This window comes from Camponotus floridanus, unplaced genomic scaffold (genome assembly GCF_003227725.1).
Source record: "Camponotus floridanus strain SB8 unplaced genomic scaffold, Cflo_v7.5 scaffold26, whole genome shotgun sequence".
Lineage (NCBI taxonomy): Eukaryota > Metazoa > Arthropoda > Insecta > Hymenoptera > Formicidae > Camponotus > Camponotus floridanus.
Window position 1 is genome coordinate 320364 of NW_020229392.1, and position 20705 is coordinate 341068.

The following is a 20705-nucleotide window of genomic DNA, read 5'->3' on the forward strand; positions in this document are numbered from 1 at the left end:
TAAATTTTTTTCTAAATTTTTCAAATCTTGATTTTTTTGTTTGTCCAGAAAAATATTATATAAATAAAAATTAAAATTTTTTTCTAAATTGTTCAAATCTTGATTTTTTTGTTATCCTTGTTTTACGTGTCAAAAATTGAAACATTAAGTATTTCTTTTATACGTTCTTGGACAGATTATTTTGATAATTTGTGCTAATTAATTTGTGTTACTTTAATTATTACGATTAGAACTTTTTGTTGTTCTAAGAAGTCAATATTATGCAACGGCAAGCTTATCATTGACTTATCTGTTCATTTTAAAATGTGTTGACGAAATCAAAATATTTGTGTGCTACGAGATTATCTGTTATTCGTAAAAAAAATCACAAATGTTCTGTTACATAAATCCTATTTATATCATAAGTAACCACTTTGTTTTCATTCCTCGATCTTCATAATCGATTGATCGGATATCACACTCTTCTTTCACGTGTCAATGTCATACACAAGTGTCAGAGAAAGGATTCTTCGGGCCAAATTAAACATCAATTTGTTATCTTGATTTATGCTACGTAACAGTCCGATATCTTTACAGCAACAACACAAAGTAGTCAGTGATGAAAGTTTCCATTGGTTCGATCAGACTCAACATATTTACTGGCGCTTTCGAAATTAACAGCTGTGTTTTTTATCTTATCTAAAATAATATTGTTTGCCAACGCGGAGGTTAAATGTGAATAAAATTGCGTTAATATTTTAAAAACACTGTACGCAAAAAGAAGATATTTTATGCAATCTTGTGGCAAATAATTTCGTGGAAATTTTTAGTGTAAAACAGTAATTATAATGTTAATTGTATGGTATATATCAAAAGAATTTTAAATAGGATATGAGCTTACACTCTTCTTCTTTCTTCTTTTTCACTCTTATGTATACTTTGTATTTTTAAGTTTATTAAAGAAAATCCATTTTAATAACTATTTTGTACTTGAACGCGACGCTCATAACAGAATATGTTTACGAGAAGCCTAGAACATTTACGTTAAATCTAAAGCGACGAAACACTCATGTTTTATTTGCACGGTATTAAAATAATTTGATCCATTGCGCGCATTTCGTGCCTATCTTATAAATCTATTTCGCGCGTACTTGCCTCTTAAAGTACAACGCAGTTTCTAGTATAACTCCCCGAGGGCTTCTTCCTTATGAGCGTGCACACGCAATGCAACTAACATAAGTTGCAACCGCAATTAACGCGCCGCTTTACCGATGCGTGCGTACAGGTAGCTTTGATATTGGGTACATCGCATTTATCATGTTCAAAATAGCGCAACTGATCTTAAAATAATTTAGCAGAAATCATCATTTTTTTAAATAAAATTATTCTATATAATTGAATGAGATGAGATTGTATCAGCGTGATTAATATAATAAAGCACGAACAGATATTATATACATATCAAGCATTTAATGCCCTACAGAAACATCAATTAAAATGGTATTGAAATTACTGGACTCATGTGGTTTATTTAAATATCTCAAACACTACGCAATCACGTAATATATATTTTGCGATTACGGCGCGAAATTATTTTCATGGAGTATTAATTTGTTTGAAAATTTGTTATTAACAAGTATAAGATATCTATGTATGATGTATCGAGAAATATATAATATGATGTCGATACATACTTTATGGCAATTTCGCACGTGTGTCTTACAAGTATTCCTTATAAAAGTCATGATGATTAGATATGCGCATAAGACACGCAAATGATAAAGTGTACCGACAAATAAGTTTTACGATAAATTCGTTGATATACATTTATAGTAATACACATATGTGCATATAATCGTTTGACCGCGGCCTGTGTCGCAAAAACTGAAACGTTCATAAATTATATATTTTTGTTGCGAGCACAATCGTTGGATTATTGTAATGTTAATAGGCAAAACTGGATTGTGATAGATTGATTACGTGCTCTTTGCAATTTTGATAGACCGTTAACACGGTAATTTCTTCCAAGAAATGAATGCCATAGAAATAATTTATCATATCTTGCAATCACACTAAGAATAATCAAATTTACAATTTAAATATTAAACAAAATCTCTCTTTCTCAATCCATACATTTTTCACATAATAACATTTTTATCAAATTTTAAATTAAAAATTATAGATTAATATATTTTAGACAATCATCATGACACTTATTAAACGAAGTGTGATAGCAATTGCAAGAGAGAGAGAGAGAGAGAGAGAGAGAGAGAGAGAGAGAGAGAGAGAGAGAGAGAGAGAGAAAGAGGAGTTTTTCAGCAAGTAGAAAAATTAAAAAATTATTATTTAAAATATCTTAAATTATATTTAATCAAAAAGATATCTTTATCTATAGCGCAAGACTTGAAAGATATTTCACTTTACTTAATCAAGATTTGAACTATGTATCAGCTTTTCAAATTAAATAACTTGTATATAGAATTTGGAAATATTCAGCATGAATATGAATTTATTTACTTATTGTAGATTTTTATGAATCGAATATTTTAAATACTTAAAAAAGCAACGTAAAATCAAGATTGTTCCGTCGAAATCGGAATAAGTATCATATCTAGCATTCATAGTTCGTTGCCTATGAGAGAATTAAAGGTTGTTGACTCATTCGGATAGCACGTAAGAGACGAGAGCGATGCAGGTGCGGCTCCCGTCCCGCGTCTTTCTTGCTGGCTCTCGTCTCATCTCAATCGGCCGCTTTTACTGCAAATTGCTTCCTCGACAAGATATATACATATACATATATATGCGGTACGTATAGTTATGTATACACGTCGAATGCGCAACCGGCGCTCATTAGGAAAAACGGAGAAAAAGTCGGCCGACTGATGCACGCGATGTGTGCAGCGAACACGGTCAACCTTATGCATCGTGCGCGATGCAATAATTATTGTGCCACACATTCTTCCTCAAGAAAGCGGCAAATTAATTCGCTCTGCGTCCATCGGCCAATCTTTTCTTTCTTTGCCAACGTCCGGGCGATCGAGGGAGCTTTCCATTCTTGAAATACATTACGGTCGAGTATTTTTGACGGCGCGATACACAAAGACATAATATCCGCCGATCGATTTATCACTCGCAGATTGTACGTTAATTATACCGCATCTGTATCGTTGCTTGATCAATCACTGGTCTTTTCATTAGTAAACCTGAAATCATTGAGTTTTACCGCGAGAGTTAATTAGATCATCAGGGAGAATGGAGTGGAGCGAATCAATTAGTGTGTGTTCACAAGATAATTATACGAGGCATAATACTTTTCTCAATAAGGCAATATAAACGTGCCTAGGCGCGAAAAATGTTTAATACTGTTATCGATCGAAGACTTCTGATCGCATCGATAAGTTTCATTTTTTGCTCCGTTGAATATTAGATGAAATAAACGGCGCGATGAGGCCGATACGTAAATCGTTGCATTGTACGAGTAATTCGAGAGGAAAATTAATTGTCTATGAACGATTGGATCTTTTAACGAGCTTATCCATGAATCTAATTAACGCAATTATTTATACGTTTGCGTGTTATTATTTCCGGCATATATAAAACGCGATAAGCTAATGTTTTATAAAAAAAAATAATGTTGAGTTTCTAGAGCGTGAAAATATTAATTGAGTGACATAAAAAAATGCGCGAATTTTAATGCTAAGTAGAACCAAAAATTACCGATCAACAAGAAATGATTAATGTTTTATGATCGTTCGAAAATTTAAATATACAAAAGTTTCTTTATTTTATAAATAGTTATAACGTACTTCCTTTAAAAAATAAATTCTACAATAATCTCTCGAATTTCTATAACAACGAATAAACTGTAAGTGTTTGTACCGATTTCTAGATCTTATACTTTATAATTGAAATTAAGGTCAGGTCAGATCGATTTAACTTCAAGTTAAATCACCAGTTAGATCAGAGACGACAAAGTTTGCTTACGATTTCATTTCTTCGCAAAAAAGGCCAATGTATCAAAGATAATATATATAAAACAAATTGGAGATAAGTTAAATTAATATTAATTTAGATTGTAATCTTTTAAAATTCTCTGCGTAATAAAGGGGAGATCTGATGGATCGCAGATAAAAAGTTTTTTGAAAATTATTATAAAGCAGAATATATTTTTCTTTTTTTCTCTCTTATTTTTTTATTTACTTGTACAGTCAACAAATATTTCTCTCAGTGTTCGTCAGTCACGTGTAAACAAACACTTTTGTGGTTTCGCAATCGCGTCACGGTCACCTCTCTTAGTTGTTATTTCAGAGGTCTCACGATATTAGGTCTCACGAAACAATTAACGACGATGCCTACTGAAGCTTCTTAAATATTATTAATTTGGTTACCTTTCAAGAATACATCCTGCGAAGACAATACGACGGCTGGAGAAACACGGGTCTTGTTGCGGAAACAGGATAAGGTTATCTGCGTTTATCTAAGATATAAATGAAGAAATAAAGCAAAATTATCATTACATATCCATATTTTCATTAATTTTAACAAATTAGAAGGAGCTGTCAAATGATTAGTTATTTATATTTCCCGCTGAATATTATTTGTTGTAATTGTTGCTGATAATATTATTAAAAACAATCTTTTTTACATTTCTCTATAAATTTAATATCCTAGTTTTTATATCCAACAACGTAATATTTTTCTCTTTCTCTCTCTCTCTCTTTGTATATATATAATATTATAAAATATATTTTATTAGATTACAAAATATATTCGCTAATCGAACGACATTTTCTCATTTCCGAATGTTTTTTAAAACTGAATTCGTGTAATTATATAATGGAATTTAATATTTCGATACGTTCTTCGATATATTGTAGTGAAACATAATCGATTTTCAATTTTTGCCGCGTAAAAAATTCATATTTACAGACGCGTTGTCCAATAACCGAAAAAGCGGGAGACAAAATATACACGTATTTGTTTTTAAATCATCACTATGTCAACATGCTGCTGAGACTGGTTAAAAAAACATTCGTTCCTTTTGCCGCATAAAACCGACCACATCCTCAAAATCAGATTCGCGATTCTAACGCGAGCAACGAGGGAAAGAGAGTTTGAAGAAAGGACCGAAAGAGGAAGAAAGGCGAAACCGCGAAAGCTCATTTGACAGCGTCTCGTGCCAACAATGTCGGCTAATTGCGGCCGATCATCCAACCTTTGCGTCGGATCCGCTCAGTTCTCAGACGATGACGACGACGTTGGCGATGATGGAGATGTCGACATCGACGCAACGCGACAATCGTCGGCAGCGCGAGGCTTTCGGGCGCTTTCGGTCAGACGGACGGGCGCGGGGGTGACGCGACGCGCCGCGAGCGAGGGGCGGCGGCGGCGGAGGCGGAGGGGGGGACGTGCTCCGCGCCACGCGAGGGAGTGGGAGAAGGGGTACGTAGTCGCGCTCGGCATTCGGCTCGGTTCGGGTGGGGCGAGCCGGAACGGGCCGAGGTGACGGGATTCTCGCAGTGAACCCCCTCGTTCGTCGTTCGTCTCTTCCGCTCATATCATCCTCCCCGCGTGTCTAGCTCGTCGTGTGGTCAACTTTGCGCTATCGTGGCATCGTCGCTGCGAAGTAAGCTGCGGAAGGTGCTGGTCGTATCGCGAACGTGTGTGTTTCGCGGTGTCTCCCTCTCTCTCTCTTTCTCTCTCTCTTTTTCCTCTTCCTCCGCGCACGATATCATCCGGTATTTCGATACCGCTACCATCTATAGACCCGTAACATACTTTTACGTCGCGGTTAAGCTCGCGAAATCGACCACGTGACAGCCGCGCCGCTCTTGCGCACGGAAGCAACCGGGGAACTTCCTCGCTCCGTGTGAAGTTAGCCCCGCGTCTCTCGCTTCCCCGACCAGTCGCGGCGCGCGACTACGTTCGGAAGTTCGCTGCGGTTCCCTCCCCTCCCGCGCGATTGCAGTCTCCTTTTACGGGCCTCTCGAGTCTCGTCGCGGCGAGTGAATCAATCCCGGCGAAGGAATCTCGTTTCCGTCGTCGCGTTCTCGTGTGTGTCTCAAGAGGAAGGACCCCGACGAGAGAGGATCATCCCGGACCCGAGAGCGACAATGAAGGACGAAGCCCGCAACGAGAAACCGCAGGAGGTTATCGCGATCCCCGCCGTCGCGGAAGACGAACCAGCATCTGGGAAACTACCGGCCTCGAGATCCAACGACCTCGCGCAAGTCACCTCAGTACCGTTGATGCAGGTAAGCTTACATAAGTCGGAGCATACGTCGACGTGACGTGACGCGGCGCGTGTCAAACCTCCTCTCGGCCTATTTGCGAGAGTCGGGGCCGGGGGGTGGGGGTTGGGGGCGAGGGGGAGAGTCGTTCAACCCTCTCTCAGGCCGAAGACTGCAGCCGGAGGTCGACATCCCCCGCGTCGCCGGCGAACAATCGATCCCGATCGATTCCGCTCTCCTCTCTCTCTCTCTCTCTCCTTTCCCTTCTTCCTTCTTCCTTCATCCCTTCCCCTACGCTCGCAACGATTTCTTCGACGCGCGAATCTTGCCAAGCGCCAACGTCTAACGTTTTTGTTTTTTTCACGCGTATTGTTTACGTCGATTCTGTCCTTCGCATGTCTCTACTCGCGTCCTACATCGACTAATCCAAACATTATTAACTACATGGCCACTTGGTGTGTCGCGTTTACGCGTAATGCGTGGATGCCGGAATTATAATTTCTCTATTGAAATTGATTTTATATTTCTCTCTTCTTCATTTTTATATATGTAATTTGCGATAACAATTCTTTCAGCCAAATAAAATACTGTCCAGTGCGTGAATATTTAATATTTAATAAGTGTTACGTAATTTGTAATTTCGATTAAAATTCCTTCTCATTTTAAGTCTGTTTTTAAGTCGCGGTCTTGGAACTATAAGTCTTACGTAAACAAATTTATATAATTGAAAAAAAATGAGCTCAATTTTTCCTTAATATTCTCTCATAACTATTAAATAAAAATTAAAAATATCTTTTTCGATTATTTTATAAATGACTGGATTTAAACGGATATGAAATATGACTTCGATTCTAATTTTAATTTAGAGAATAAAGACATTGAAAAGTAAAAATTATATATTTAAAAAAAATGAGCCCAATTTTTCCTTAATATTCTTTCATAACTATTAAATAAAAATTAAAAATATATTTTTCAGTTATTTTTAAATGACTGGATTTAAATGGATATGAAATATGACTTCAATTTTAATTTTAATTTAGAGAATAAAGACATTAAAAAGTAATAAAAATTAAAAAGCTTGATTTAAATTTTGGATCAAGTCACAATTCGAAAACAAAATATTTATATATAGTATTTTTCATTTATATATAGTATTTTTCATTTATATATAAATCTCGTGCCGTGAAAGAGTAATAGATTTAACAAAAATATCTTAATATCTTATGTATTATTACCAAACCAAATGAAATATACAATAAATAATTTCAAATACAAAGAATTAGGATTTTTTAAATTATGGCGTTGAAAAAATTCGAATTAATATCTATTTTACATAAATTAAAGAAAATAATATAATACATCGTCTATATTATAGATAATTCCACGTTGATGCTGTATGCATGATTTATTATTTAAAGTGAAATATATATGACCCGTCAATCTATAAATAGAATAGATCGTCTTCCGCAACTTTCGAATGCAGTCTTTGAAAGGACGCACTTTTTTACGCATTTTTTAAAATACGTATTATCAAATCGAAATTCCTTCTTTTTACCTTATGTACAAGATAATTCATGGATAAGAAATAATATCAATCAGATTAGAAATTGGAGAATCCGTCTAGAAATCATGTGTTCGAGCAATCGGAGGTTGTCGACCTTCGCCCGAGTTACTTGCACATGCGCCTGTGGATCGAATTTAGTAGAACGCGGATGTTCTCGAATTTTCGAAATATAATATGCGGCTATAATGCAGAGAAAATGCCGAGGAAAAGATACAATGAGAAATATATTTTATTTTTTCGCTTGAAGTCAAGGGACTCAAAAAATTTCGACAAGTATAGAAGTTTTGCGAAAATATTCTAATGCATTATATTTTCACATGTTTTTTCTATCGCAATGATAATTAAAATAATTATTTATTACTTTTTTCTCATACATATATCTACAAAAATTGCTCTATATTATATTCCCTTTTTTTACATATATTAAATATCGCCTTCGAAACAAATTTTTGCCATTTTCACCTGCCTTTCTTTAATTAAAAAAAATTAAAAAATCTTATTAGGTGTAGCGAGATTTTGTACAAAATTAAAATCCGTTGATTTCAAAGCGAAAGATTATTCTGTATATATTTTGGCAAGATTATTTACAACATCTAATTATGGAAATATTTGAGCACTTTTTTAGAATTGTGTCGCAAGATTTGGACGATAGTTTGACGATACGAAAATATTGCGGAACGACTCGTTATTCTCGCATAATGGGATCGATCGTGGGCGTAAATCGCATAAAGGGTTTATATTTAAACGCGATTTTCCGCTTACGTGCTCGCGCCGCGTGTACCGAACGCGATTTGCGCTTCGATTCGATCGCCGCGACGAGAAGGGAAGCAAACGGAAAGTGAGAGAATTATAAGAAACGACACTTATTAAATTAACATAACGGGTGCTCGGCCGGCCACGATCTACGAGGCGTTGGCCAATCAGTGGCCTGGTATGTATTAATTTGCCGACCGCAGTTTCAACGAAAGGTGACGTTTATCACGTGGTTGGCCACGCGACATTGTCCGCGTTCGCCGCGGGATATATTTTGCATTAAATTGCATATACATATACATTTATACATATAGACATACATGTATGTATATGTATGCCCTATTTAAATCCGTGGTCGTTTCGCGATCGCTTTTCGCGAATTGCTTGACTATTGAATTTTTGTGCGCATGGATGAGCACAAAAATTTTATATCACGTAATATTTGCATTTTGCTTCCCGATATCTGTATCATACGATATAAATATTTATTACATGCTTATATGCAGATCGGTTATTGTGTCAATACCTCAAGAGCGAAACTTAAAACATAAATAAAATTTAAATTGTTTCTCTACTCGTGAATGTATATGTATATTTAAAATAAATGGTTCTTGCGGCTAAGTTTACGTAAGCTAAACATTCGTTTCTTTTTTTTATTCTTGCGAGTAAGAAATAGATAAAAAGAAATAGATAAACTATCTTTTTCGAAAAAATAACTTTCTTACTTTCCCAGTATTTTGCGCGATGTCTTCTTACGCGTATTTCCTCGAGATTATTCCTTACTGTGTTGTATAAAGATATATCTTCTTAATATGTATAAGAGAAGCATTATATAATACTGTTAAAAATTATCGAAATATACGTTGATAAACTATCTAAAAAATAACGTTGATATTACGGATTATGTAAGATTATTTTAACAATCTGAAACTTCAGCATCGACGTATTTGACATAAATAATTTCCAGTTCGAGAAGTTGTGCGCGATAAGATAATTATTTACTTAGTACGAAAGAGAGTAAATCAATGATATTATAATATTTTTTAAATTTGCGTCAATTTAAGTCGATGATTCACTCTTTTCAACAATTGAAATAAATAATAGGATGAAATTTAATAATCGTTGCATTAAGAAGCATTGATAGAAAATATATATTAGAAAATACATAGTATGTTTGTTAAAAATAGTTAAATATCTTTTGGAAGAGAGGCGATGAAACATCTCTGGAATATTTAATTTTTAATTATGAATAATAAATATCTTTTTTTTTTTGCAACAAAAAAAAAGAATTCATTTAATACATTTATAAAGATATCACAACAATATTATATGCCAACTTATATTTTCAAAAAGATAATTTTATAAAGACAATAATTTTTAGCTATGTGTAAATATTTTTGAAAAAAACTTGTAGTTATTATATTTTGAAAAATTATTTGCAAAGAAATAATAGAAAAAGATCATATGACATCATTCGATTTCTATGCGATTGTGAAGAGAGACGATGGGATAATCATTCGTTTTCAATCAAAGTTCAGGGGTAAATTACAATGAAACAAAATTTATATAGTTGAAAGAAGTATCCTACCACAAGAGTTTCTCTCTGTTATATAAATATTACCTTTCAACTCACTATCTCATCTCGATTTATGGTGATTGTTGTCGTGTCGAGCGTCACGAGAGACGAGCTTTTTAATACTACCGTATCGTACACCCACGCACTTCTTCAAAGTAATCATTTGCGTCTCGAATGACGTCATTTTTTCCGCCCCTGCATCTCCGGACAAGATTGCTCTTGGAGCAATGGCATAGTTATTGATTGGATGTCAGGCCACGACGTGATAAGCATAGGGAAGCTCTCCTACAAAGCAACTTGATAAAAAAATAATATCAATATCTTATTCTAGATATTAACTATTTCTTCAATTCCTGAGGAAGGTAATACTGCAGAGAAAAAGCAACTTAAAATAAGAAAATAATGTTATATAATGTAACAGCTCCTCTCTGATAGATTGGAATACTTTTTTTAGAACATGATAATGTAGTTGCGGCAATTCATTTTTGCACATTTTTTTTCTTGAATTATCATCTTCGAATCTAATCAGTATCTTCTTAATGCAATATTTGGTGAGATAATTATAGCAACGATATTTTGTTAAACTTAAACGTCTCTAATCATGTTACGTGCCAAACATGTTTATGTGTTATGTTATTACGCAATGTTGAAATTCTTGTGATTCGTGTAAATACAGAGCATGCACACGATAATGGATTGGCGAAATGCCAAAGGAGGAGTCAACGATTGACTTCTGGCAGAGTGATAAATAAGATTATCGTGTCATTGACGTTAAAGTCGAATTCCTCACTTTCTTAAACGAGATCTTGCATTTTTCTAAACGAATCAATTTAATCAACTCAATCTGTATAGGGACTAAATATTTTTCCAGATATGAAAGTTAAAGTTTATCCACATAGACATGTATATGAGATTATGTTAACTATAATAAACTACCGATTGATCAAACCATGACATAAATTTTGAAAAAGTTTGTAACCGGCTATCAATAAGCTATGTTGTAAATACGATTAATTTTTGTGCACATGTAGAGTTTTGTCTTTGCATATTTTTTGCAAATAAGCAAAATTAAAATCATTCAAGTTATGGTGCATATCGACTAAAAGACGTATATTTATAATTTTCATGATATATATTGAAAATCTCATGTATAAAATATCTTTCATTGTAAACAGTAATACATTTGATTATGAAATAAAATACCTCTCAAGATAATATAATATTCGAAGTCGGTGACTCTTTCACAAAAAAAAATATTCAAATTGAAATTTTGAATTTTCAAACTATCAGCGCGCGCGAATTAAAGAAATAAAAGAACAGATGTTATGATATTAAAGTTAAAAAATGTAAATACTCTAAAATATATTTGTTATAAAATTTCAAATATTACGAAGAAACAGTTTTATCAAATGCTACTATTGAATTTATATCCACAGTATAATAAAAGCGAATGATTCTTTTTAAACTTGAATCGTATTGAAAATTAATTCAAGTTAAATAAAATTATTTGAATTCTATTCAAATCGAATTATGCAATCGTATGTTATTAATAGAAAGATCACACACAGTAATATGATGTTCGATACTGATACAAAATCTATTTTGAAGCATTGCTCAAGGCTAAGTTACAATCTAAATCTTTATAATGTCAAATTAAAATGTCGCCTTTATATTTTTTTGCCGATGTTCTCATATTCTACGTTTGATGACATATTATACACATATATACGATCCTCTAAACGTTGTTAATCTGTCAGGAATATTTTTTTATTCATCCGAAATAGCAGAAGAAGCTCGCATCTATGACGATGGAATTTATAAAAATTATGTCACGAAAGCGAAACGAGAATCGATTAACGGTACCCCTTTTCTCTCGTTCTCTTTCACTCTTGTCCGAAAGGTTAACGTGTTAAAGATCATACATACATACGTCATACGAAAATGCTCGTCGCGTTAGAAGCTTTCAACCGGCCATAGTAATTAATCCTGTCAGACACGAGGATCGACCGGCTGATATATGACGCGCGCGGCAAAAGGTGACTCGCGCACTCGCATATTTAGATTGCAGCCACGATGACGTAGGTGCAGGGAGGTCGATAGACTGCGAAAAGAAACCGTTGATGCAGCTATCTATGAATATTTCCTTAAAAATTTCCTTAAAAATAGTACAGTGATTTTATCGAAAATTAACAATGATACGAATCGACGCAAGATCCAATTTTTAATGCTAATTCAAATTAGAAGTAATGACTTTCAAGAATTATACAATATATTACTTAAGAACTATTTAGTCAATTTTACGAGAGCGTTTTTATATTCACATTCTTGGTTTATTTATATTGAAATTATTAATTTAATTATATAAAAAAATTTTATTATTAATTTAATTATGTTATTAATTTAATTATATAAAAAAATTATATTTTCATATTTAGCTAGTAGGCTTATTAATTGAAACGTTGAGAGAAGCATTTAAAAAGATATTATAATAAATAAAAATATGATTAAATATAATTCTATACATAAAAACCAATCCTTGCAATAATATAGTTAATAGTTTTTATTAATTTCAACTAATTTTAATGTAATATTTTAATATATTTTTGTTGTAAAATTTTTAGCAAAATATACAATTTATTTGCTATAAATTTTCAATGTAGTTATGAAGAACTCTGTTTTCCTCAGACTTTTACATTTATCTTCCATCTTTCATTACCTGAAGCTCATTAATAATATCTGCTTGACTTTCGAAGTCAAATCACGAAGATGAAGTTTGTAGTCTAATATATATGACAAATTAAATTACAGCGAAAATACATTTAATAAGGAAAAAAGTAGTAATAGTCTATTTACATTTCTTTTTTTATTAAAATTCTCACATTATTGTAGAATATCCATTAATTACAACTTGTTTTTCGCTGTCTTTTAACTGTCTTGGATATGAAATAAACTTAATTTTTTTGTTTAATAAATCCGCGTGTTTTGACGTAGATGTACAACTTGCTTTACGACATTTCCATTGCGCAGAATTATTGATAATGCAACATTGCTTATCGTATTTTGGATAGAGTATTTTGAATTGAGTATACACATCGCGTTAAGCATTATCTCGCGAAGGATAATTAAGCGAACTTGTTTGCTTGAAAGATTTATGTGCATGACGAGAGCTTAAGCTTCTAAATACGTAACGTAAATTTATTCTTATCGTGACTCGATACAATAACGTGACAATCTGTTTGCGTTATAAAACAACTTATCTTAATGCATGTAAATTATTTTTCAAGAATGTTTAAGTGTAAATCGCAAGACTACCGCAACAGCTGGATATATCTGCCGTTTCAGCAGATCTGTTTTTTTTCTCAGATATATAATCGAATTTTCTCTGTCTAGTAGTTCTGGTATAAGTTACATAGAAATTATGTTGCGAACTATAAATATAATTAAATATCCAGAATTAAAAATTCAATAAATATCTAAAGTTAAGTAAAAATAATAATTATAACAAACGCAATGAACAGAACTTTTACAAATCTGTCGAGATAGGAAAAAAATTGATTTATAAGGTTAATTATTAATTATCAAGATTTATACGATGATGAACATTAAGATACTTGTGCATCGAATTTATCATATACCGGTTATCTCGATGCAATTTGTTAATTCGATCGTGTCGAATTAAATTGTATCGACATTAATAATTTATATCATGATAAAGATGATTAAAAAAATCTAGATATATTAGATTCTCTCATTTAAATATCTAATATTCAAAATAATTAATTTTTCAAATAAATGTGATTTGTTTTGCAAGACAAATAATAAATTTGAATTTTTTAAATGCTGATAAATGCGTAAATAATATAGGCTACATACGTACGATGATTTCGTGTATCTAAAATACACGTATTCCCCTTCCTGTTATAATAGTGACTATAACAGGAAGGGGAATAAAATTACGCATGTACAAATGTCATAAATCACGCTTATCGTGGCTCGTGCGATGTAACGACGGCAATCGAGTTTCCCGATGATAATCCCCCACGCTCTTCCGACTTTAAAATCATTTATCAGCGTTTCAATTTATCCGACACATGTACATACAGTTCACGCTTACATTTGACTGAAATTTGACGAAGCATTCGAGATTTACCGGAAATATTCTTTCGCACTTACCTGCTTTGATTATCCATTCAAGCAAATAAAACTTTGGAAAGGTGTCATCGGACATCCAGCGATATTCTTCTGGCGAAAGCTTATGCTCGCGACATTCTCGCGTGAATATTATAATCGACCGTATACACGATAATGAATGACTCTCCTTGTATAAAGCGAGCGATTTTATCTCTTTGCACGTTGAAAACTCGAAGAGATTGCGCGCGTTTCTCTTACATCATAAGACCTGCTACGAGCGATTGTCTCTCGTATGTAACCGACAAGGCTGAGCTCGCGACCGTCCGGGATCCTTAAAATAGAATCACGTTTAACCGACAGGCGGGGTCAAAGATCGGTAATCATATGTGAAAGTAATGGGAATGTATGAAAAAGATTAATAATTCGTTAAAGGAATCGCTCACTTTTTTCGTGCATTCGAATCATTGAATTATATTTTCGTATATTAGAAACTTATTACAGCAATTAGAACTTTATATAAGTAATTAGATATAGTAGGTTATAGTAATTAGAATTTTATATAAGTAATTAGAACTTTAATTTAATTCTTTAGGTTAGCTTTACGTGATGCTGTTGATTTATTAAGAATTTGGACATGTGTTTATTTTTATGATATTTTTTAAATACTTATTAAATGGAGAGGAATGTAAAATTTTAATAAAATTTACATTTTTAATAAAAATTACAATTTAGGATTTATTTGAAAAATAAATAATTATGGAATATTTTTTATGGAAATAGCTATGGAAATAGCTATTTGCTGATTAAAAGAATTTACAGTAAAAATTTGTAGAAAAAGTTTCAGTTTTTTTAGCAGTACGTTTAATTTTTTCATTAATTTTTAGAAATTTAAAAATAAGTAGAAAATTTAAAAATAAGATAAATCAAAGTTTAAAAAAGTACAAAAATCGAGGTAAAAAATGAGGTAAATTAAATAAAATTTTATATCACATTTTTTTAGAATAAATCAACTTATACGAAATAATCCCAAACTTGAAAAAAAAATCTCATTTGATTTCAGTTGAATTTAGTAAAGAGGAAATATTTCATATAGTTTTCTCTTTAAAAAGATTATAAAGCTTACTAAAGTTTTTTTTCATAAGTTTTTAATATTTATTATTTTATTTAATTATACTATAAAGAAAATTGTTGAGCAAAATTAGTTTGGTCCGCATAATCTATTGACAAAAATTAATAGAATAACAATTGTGAATATTAGCAGCTTGGAAGCTTGTAAGATGGAATATTTTACAATTATCAGTATAATTTTATCAGTATAAAAATACGAATGATGATGGATTCTATGTTTAGATACATGTATATATGTATATATATATTTACATATATATATATATTTACATATATGTATATATGTATATATTTACAATAATAGACCACTCTATAAATAAAATAAAATCAAACAATGCAAACTTCAAGAGAGATCGAGATGATTTGTAATTTTTTTGCAATATGTGTATTTGCAGATAAAGAACTTTGATACACGGAAGAGATTATGAAAAATTATTACTTGTATCAAGTACGTATATGAATACTTTAGATTGCTATGATTGTTAAAAAAATTGTGAGTAAAAAATAGTTTATCGCAACGTTTATATGCAACATTATGGATAGCAGTAGACGGATGGGTTAATGAGTCGGCGTTCCATTCGTTACTTTGCGCAGATCATAAAGTGCTCGGAAGAGAGCGATTAACAGATAAATGTACGCCATATATATGTTAAGCTGTAATAAGCTTCGGATCACAACGGATTGTCCGTTACCCGCAGCGAGGTGCATAAAATGCTTGAACTTTATGCAGAGAGGAGTGTATTATACAGAGTTTATTATGCTTTGCGTCGCGTTGTTTCGTGCGCGCTCATTCTTTTAATTGGTCTCGATCGTACATCACGATTATCGCGTTGAATTTTGTGAAAGCATGACGGAATTTCTAAGCCAGCCCCAGATTAGAGCACTCGTACGAGAGGAAAGAGATCGGCCGAGTTCCGTTGAGAGTGCGAGTCTCGTCGGATGACCTTATGAAACCGTAATGCTCACATAGTTTGCATGCATATTCTTCATCCTTCGCGCGAAAACGCTGGAGGGCAGCCTTGCGTAAACGAAGAAACGCATACCACGTCGGATGCAATATTATCGATACATCGTGTACTCTCTATCGGCGTGTGAATCCCGCTAACATTAAGAAGTGGACGATAGTTGCGACATGATTGGCCGCTCCGCGAATTTGCGTAAATCACAATCCTCTTACAACGCGCTACTATAATTCATGCAGTAATAAAGAAATCAATAGTCCGCGCCGAGAGGATAATTTCTTAATGACTGACGCACGATACAAAAGAGGGTAAAACGTAATATATAATGCGCGCAGCATTATCCAATTTGCCGAGCGATTATAAAAAGCTCTGGATAATGCGATAAGTAATATTAATGCTGATTACTTTATCATTATTACATTTGTGAATACTGAAAAAAAGCTAAAAGGTGTACAGCTTTGAGAAAAAAACTATTGATTCTGCATTTCTTTTTATATATCTTTTTTCGGCGTATTTTAACTCTTTTATTCTTTTTTTATTCTTATTTTTTCTTTATCCTTTACTTTAGCGTGGATATAAAATCCTTTAGAATTACCTCTTTCCTTTTATATCCGAATTTTTTAATATAAAATTGATTTTAGTGATTTATAATTCATATGACTTGTAAAATATGTCTTCTCGAAATTTTTTGATTTGATGTCTGAATTAAAGCAATTTTAATTTTTTATTTTAATAGATCACATGTAAGATTATGATATCGCACTTCCCAAATAAATCTTATCCGATTAAAAAAAAATATCAATGTTATTAATCAAGGCAGTGCTATTTTGAATCATATTTTACGCAATTAGCCAGATATCTTTTTTCTCAAGTGCTATAATTTTATCAAGCGTCATCATTTTATCAGAAGGACATGATTCTTAAAGAAAAATATTGAAACGCGAACTTTAACTTCAACTTTCTCGGTGGCTTGAAAGATGCTTTAAATTAACGTCAGTCGCGTTCTACAGGTGCGAATATATGGCCCAGTCCCACGTTCGCTTTCACGCATGCAAAGTTACACGTTAGTAAGACGGATGCGGCTTTGTCGTCGTTTCTTCGCGTACATTAATCAGACGCAACTGTCATTTAAGGTACGACACGTTCGTTGCGTTTTCCGGCATTCGACGGACATCTAACATCGATATACACGATACGTGTGTATGATGCGCAAACATATCGTCTATTAATATCACGGTTCGCTACGCGTCAACGCGTGAGTGTGCGTCTGCTCGTTCCTCGATCTGTCTAGATAATTAAACCGTGGACCTCTCATCACACAGAAAAAAAGAAGTGTCAAGAAGCATCAAAACTTATATACTTAAACTAACGCGTTCATTGTTTCGTATATACGCAATAATTTATAGTCTTCTTAGAAGAATTTAATAATAATAATTTAATAAGAATAATTTAAATTTCAGCAATATTATAGTCTTATTTTAATATAATTGTCACCTTAAAAATATAATAAAATATATAATTATTTATAATTAAATATATAATTATATATATAATAATATATAATTATATATAATTAAATATATAATTATTTAATTCTACTTTAAGAAAATTATAATCTTTGATTTAAAAATGTTTTTTTTTCTATCCAACATTGTTTCTTTTCCATTCAAGAAAAAATTAAATCTTAAATTATAAGAATATATTTTTCTCGATTGAACTGTATAAAATGGCTTCATTCAAGTAAGCAATTATTCAAGCAATTATATTTTTCTTTAATTAACGCGATATAATCTCATTTCAAGATTTCCATATTAAAAACTAAATATATTTTCAAAACAAGAATGTCCTTTTTTTCTGTGCAACAAATATCGACAAACCGCAGCAGCAGGAGATGATTTGTTTATCCGACTACGAGCGACATCACGCTTTCATCTTTCGTTAAAACAGAATTGTCCCTCTCGCGTTTCAATGTACGGTAAAAAAATATTTCGAATGCGTGCTTTGTAATTAACGCCTCTCTTGTATCAGACGGAAATTGCGTAGCGGATAACGACAATGTTTGGCGTGGAAAAGCGGGTCTTTCAAAAGATACGAGGTCCTGTTACATTAAATATCCGCGATATGTTAGCCGGTAATCTCTCGTGGCCGAGTGATAAACATATTATGCAGGAAGCACGGAAGGATGTGCCCAATTCACACACGCGATTCGTAAACCGATGTGGTCACGCCGAGATATAATGCAAAACAATAGAATTGTTGATACGAAAACCAAATCCACCATGATTATTCAATGTTCGGAAATTCTATCTTGGATTATCTACTTGTCTCTATTATTAATTATATTTTCGGATACGTGCTATTTTCGATTATTGTAAAAGGAATCTCGGGAATGCTATATCTTGTAATGAGAATGCAGACTGCGATAGAAGTTCGTACATTCCTAAAATAATTATTAAATAATTATAAAATAATTATTAAAAGTAATTATTAAATTTTTACATATGCTAATACACAGGAAAAAAAGGACATTCTTGTTTTGAAAATTTATTTAATTTTAACATGTAAATCTTGAAATGAGATTATATTGTGTTAATTAAAGAAAAATATAATTGCTTACTTGATTGAAGCCATTTTATATAGTTCAATCAAGAAAAATATATTCTTATGATTTAAGATTTAATTTTCTTGAATGAAAAAGAAACAATGTTAGATAGAAAATAACCTTTTTAAATCAAAGATTATAATTTTCTTAAAGTAGAATTAAATAATTATATATTGACATTTAAAATTATTAATATTAAATTATTATTAAAATTATTAAATTCTTCTAAGAAGATTATAAATTGTTGCATATATACGAAACAATGAACGCATTAGTTTAAGTATTAAGTTTTGATTTGATGCTTATTTTTTTTTTCTGTGTAGCGTCTTTTGACGAATCTTTGACAAGTTTGTTTTCCTTGAGAAATTAAAGAAATATCTATGCGTTTCAATTATTTTTGAACGTACATATATTGCAAGAATATTCTCTGTATGTGTACTGCTAAAGACGATGGCGTAACACAAGATACAAGATGTAATCAATATGGCGAGGGAGCATATTGAGAGGTGGCGCAGCAAAGATAATGGGGAAAATATCGAGATGAGTTTCGATGATGACAGCCAGGCGTAAATTCCGAGTTATCGGATATTGCTCGTAGATGAAGTCTCACGCATACATACATACATATACGCACGGATACGTACAAAGGAGATCTTATATTTTAGAGAAAGTCTTCGTGAAGTAAAGTCCATTTTACTGGACGATCGTATGTATTTTTTCTGTATCTATTCGCATTCCTTATACCTATCACGATGCCCCCGATGGAATCTCGTAAATTGCCCTCTTCCGTATTGTCAAAGACGATATTTAAACCATGCGGGGAAAGTTTTCCCAATCTCCATCGACTGCACGTACACTGAGAGTGTGTAAGATCGCTCGATTCGATCGACGCATATATATCTTTCCGCGAAGGCCGCGATAAATATCATTTTCCCTGATGTAAAAGAGAGAAAGAGAGAGAGACATTTAACGAAATTGGGTTCAGAACAAAATTACGTCGTGTCCGGTGAAAAAGATGATCATCTGTGGTGTACTTTCCCTTGTCGAGAAATACTTTTCGCTTTGGAAATATATTGTACGATTAAAAACTCGAATTAATATTCTAAAAAAATACAGAGATTTTCTTTATAAATTATTTATAGCTCGTATAATCTTCCATGTAATCTTAATGTAATGGAAAACAAACAAATTGAAAATTGCGCGAGAATGAGTAAAGCTTCTCATATTCTCTTAAAAGCAATCAGAATATTTAAAATCCTTTCATTAAAATGTGACAGAAATTAGAGCGAAAGGTCTCACGTGAACGAAATATTCCGGCGAATCTGCTAAATAGACATTTACGCGCATGCATTGCGCAAGAAATAATAAGCATGTTGACGTTAAATGGCATTGTTTCTTGTAAATGCTCGCTCGGTCGCTGTTCTTGCTAGTCACCGCAGACACGGGAGCAACGACCCATTGATCCCGCGGGAGAATCTGGACCGTGTCGAGACTAGAGCACAAGGTAAATTCCATTCTGCACCGCGCAATTTCCAGGAAGTTATCTTCTGTATAACAGATTTCTCGTTTCTCCCTAACAATTTTTTTTCCAATTAATTCTTAAGTACGTAATAGTATTGAGAGCTTTCTAAATGGGATTTAGTATTTCCTCGAAATATTCTTATAAATTATGTCATATTGCATATACATTGGAATTTTAAAAAAAGAATTACGAATATATCTTACATATATAAAAGAATTTTAAATTTCTCTTTTTAATTTTTTTATATATTTTTTTACA

General features: G+C 32.6%; 1 protein-coding gene and 1 long non-coding RNA gene across 2 annotated transcripts in view; one reads left to right on the top strand and one right to left on the bottom strand.

Annotated features, from left to right (window-relative positions):
• Positions 1-2640: 2640 nt before the first annotated feature.
• Positions 2641-5422, bottom strand: LOC112638185. Its single transcript, XR_003122907.1, has 3 exons — positions 5195-5422; positions 4368-4456; positions 2641-3182 (listed from the first exon to the last, which is right to left on the bottom strand). It is a non-coding gene; the product is annotated as an uncharacterized LOC112638185 (long non-coding RNA).
• An 80-nt stretch (positions 5423-5502) lies between these two features.
• Positions 5503-20705, top strand: part of LOC105257057 (terminal nucleotidyltransferase 5C) — a 100920-nt gene continuing 85717 nt past the window's right edge. The window contains exon 1 of the mRNA XM_025409330.1: positions 5503-6233. Coding sequence (XP_025265115.1) covers positions 6093-6233 — 141 coding nt within the window. The 5' untranslated portion in view covers positions 5503-6092. The remainder of the gene's footprint in view (positions 6234-20705) is intronic.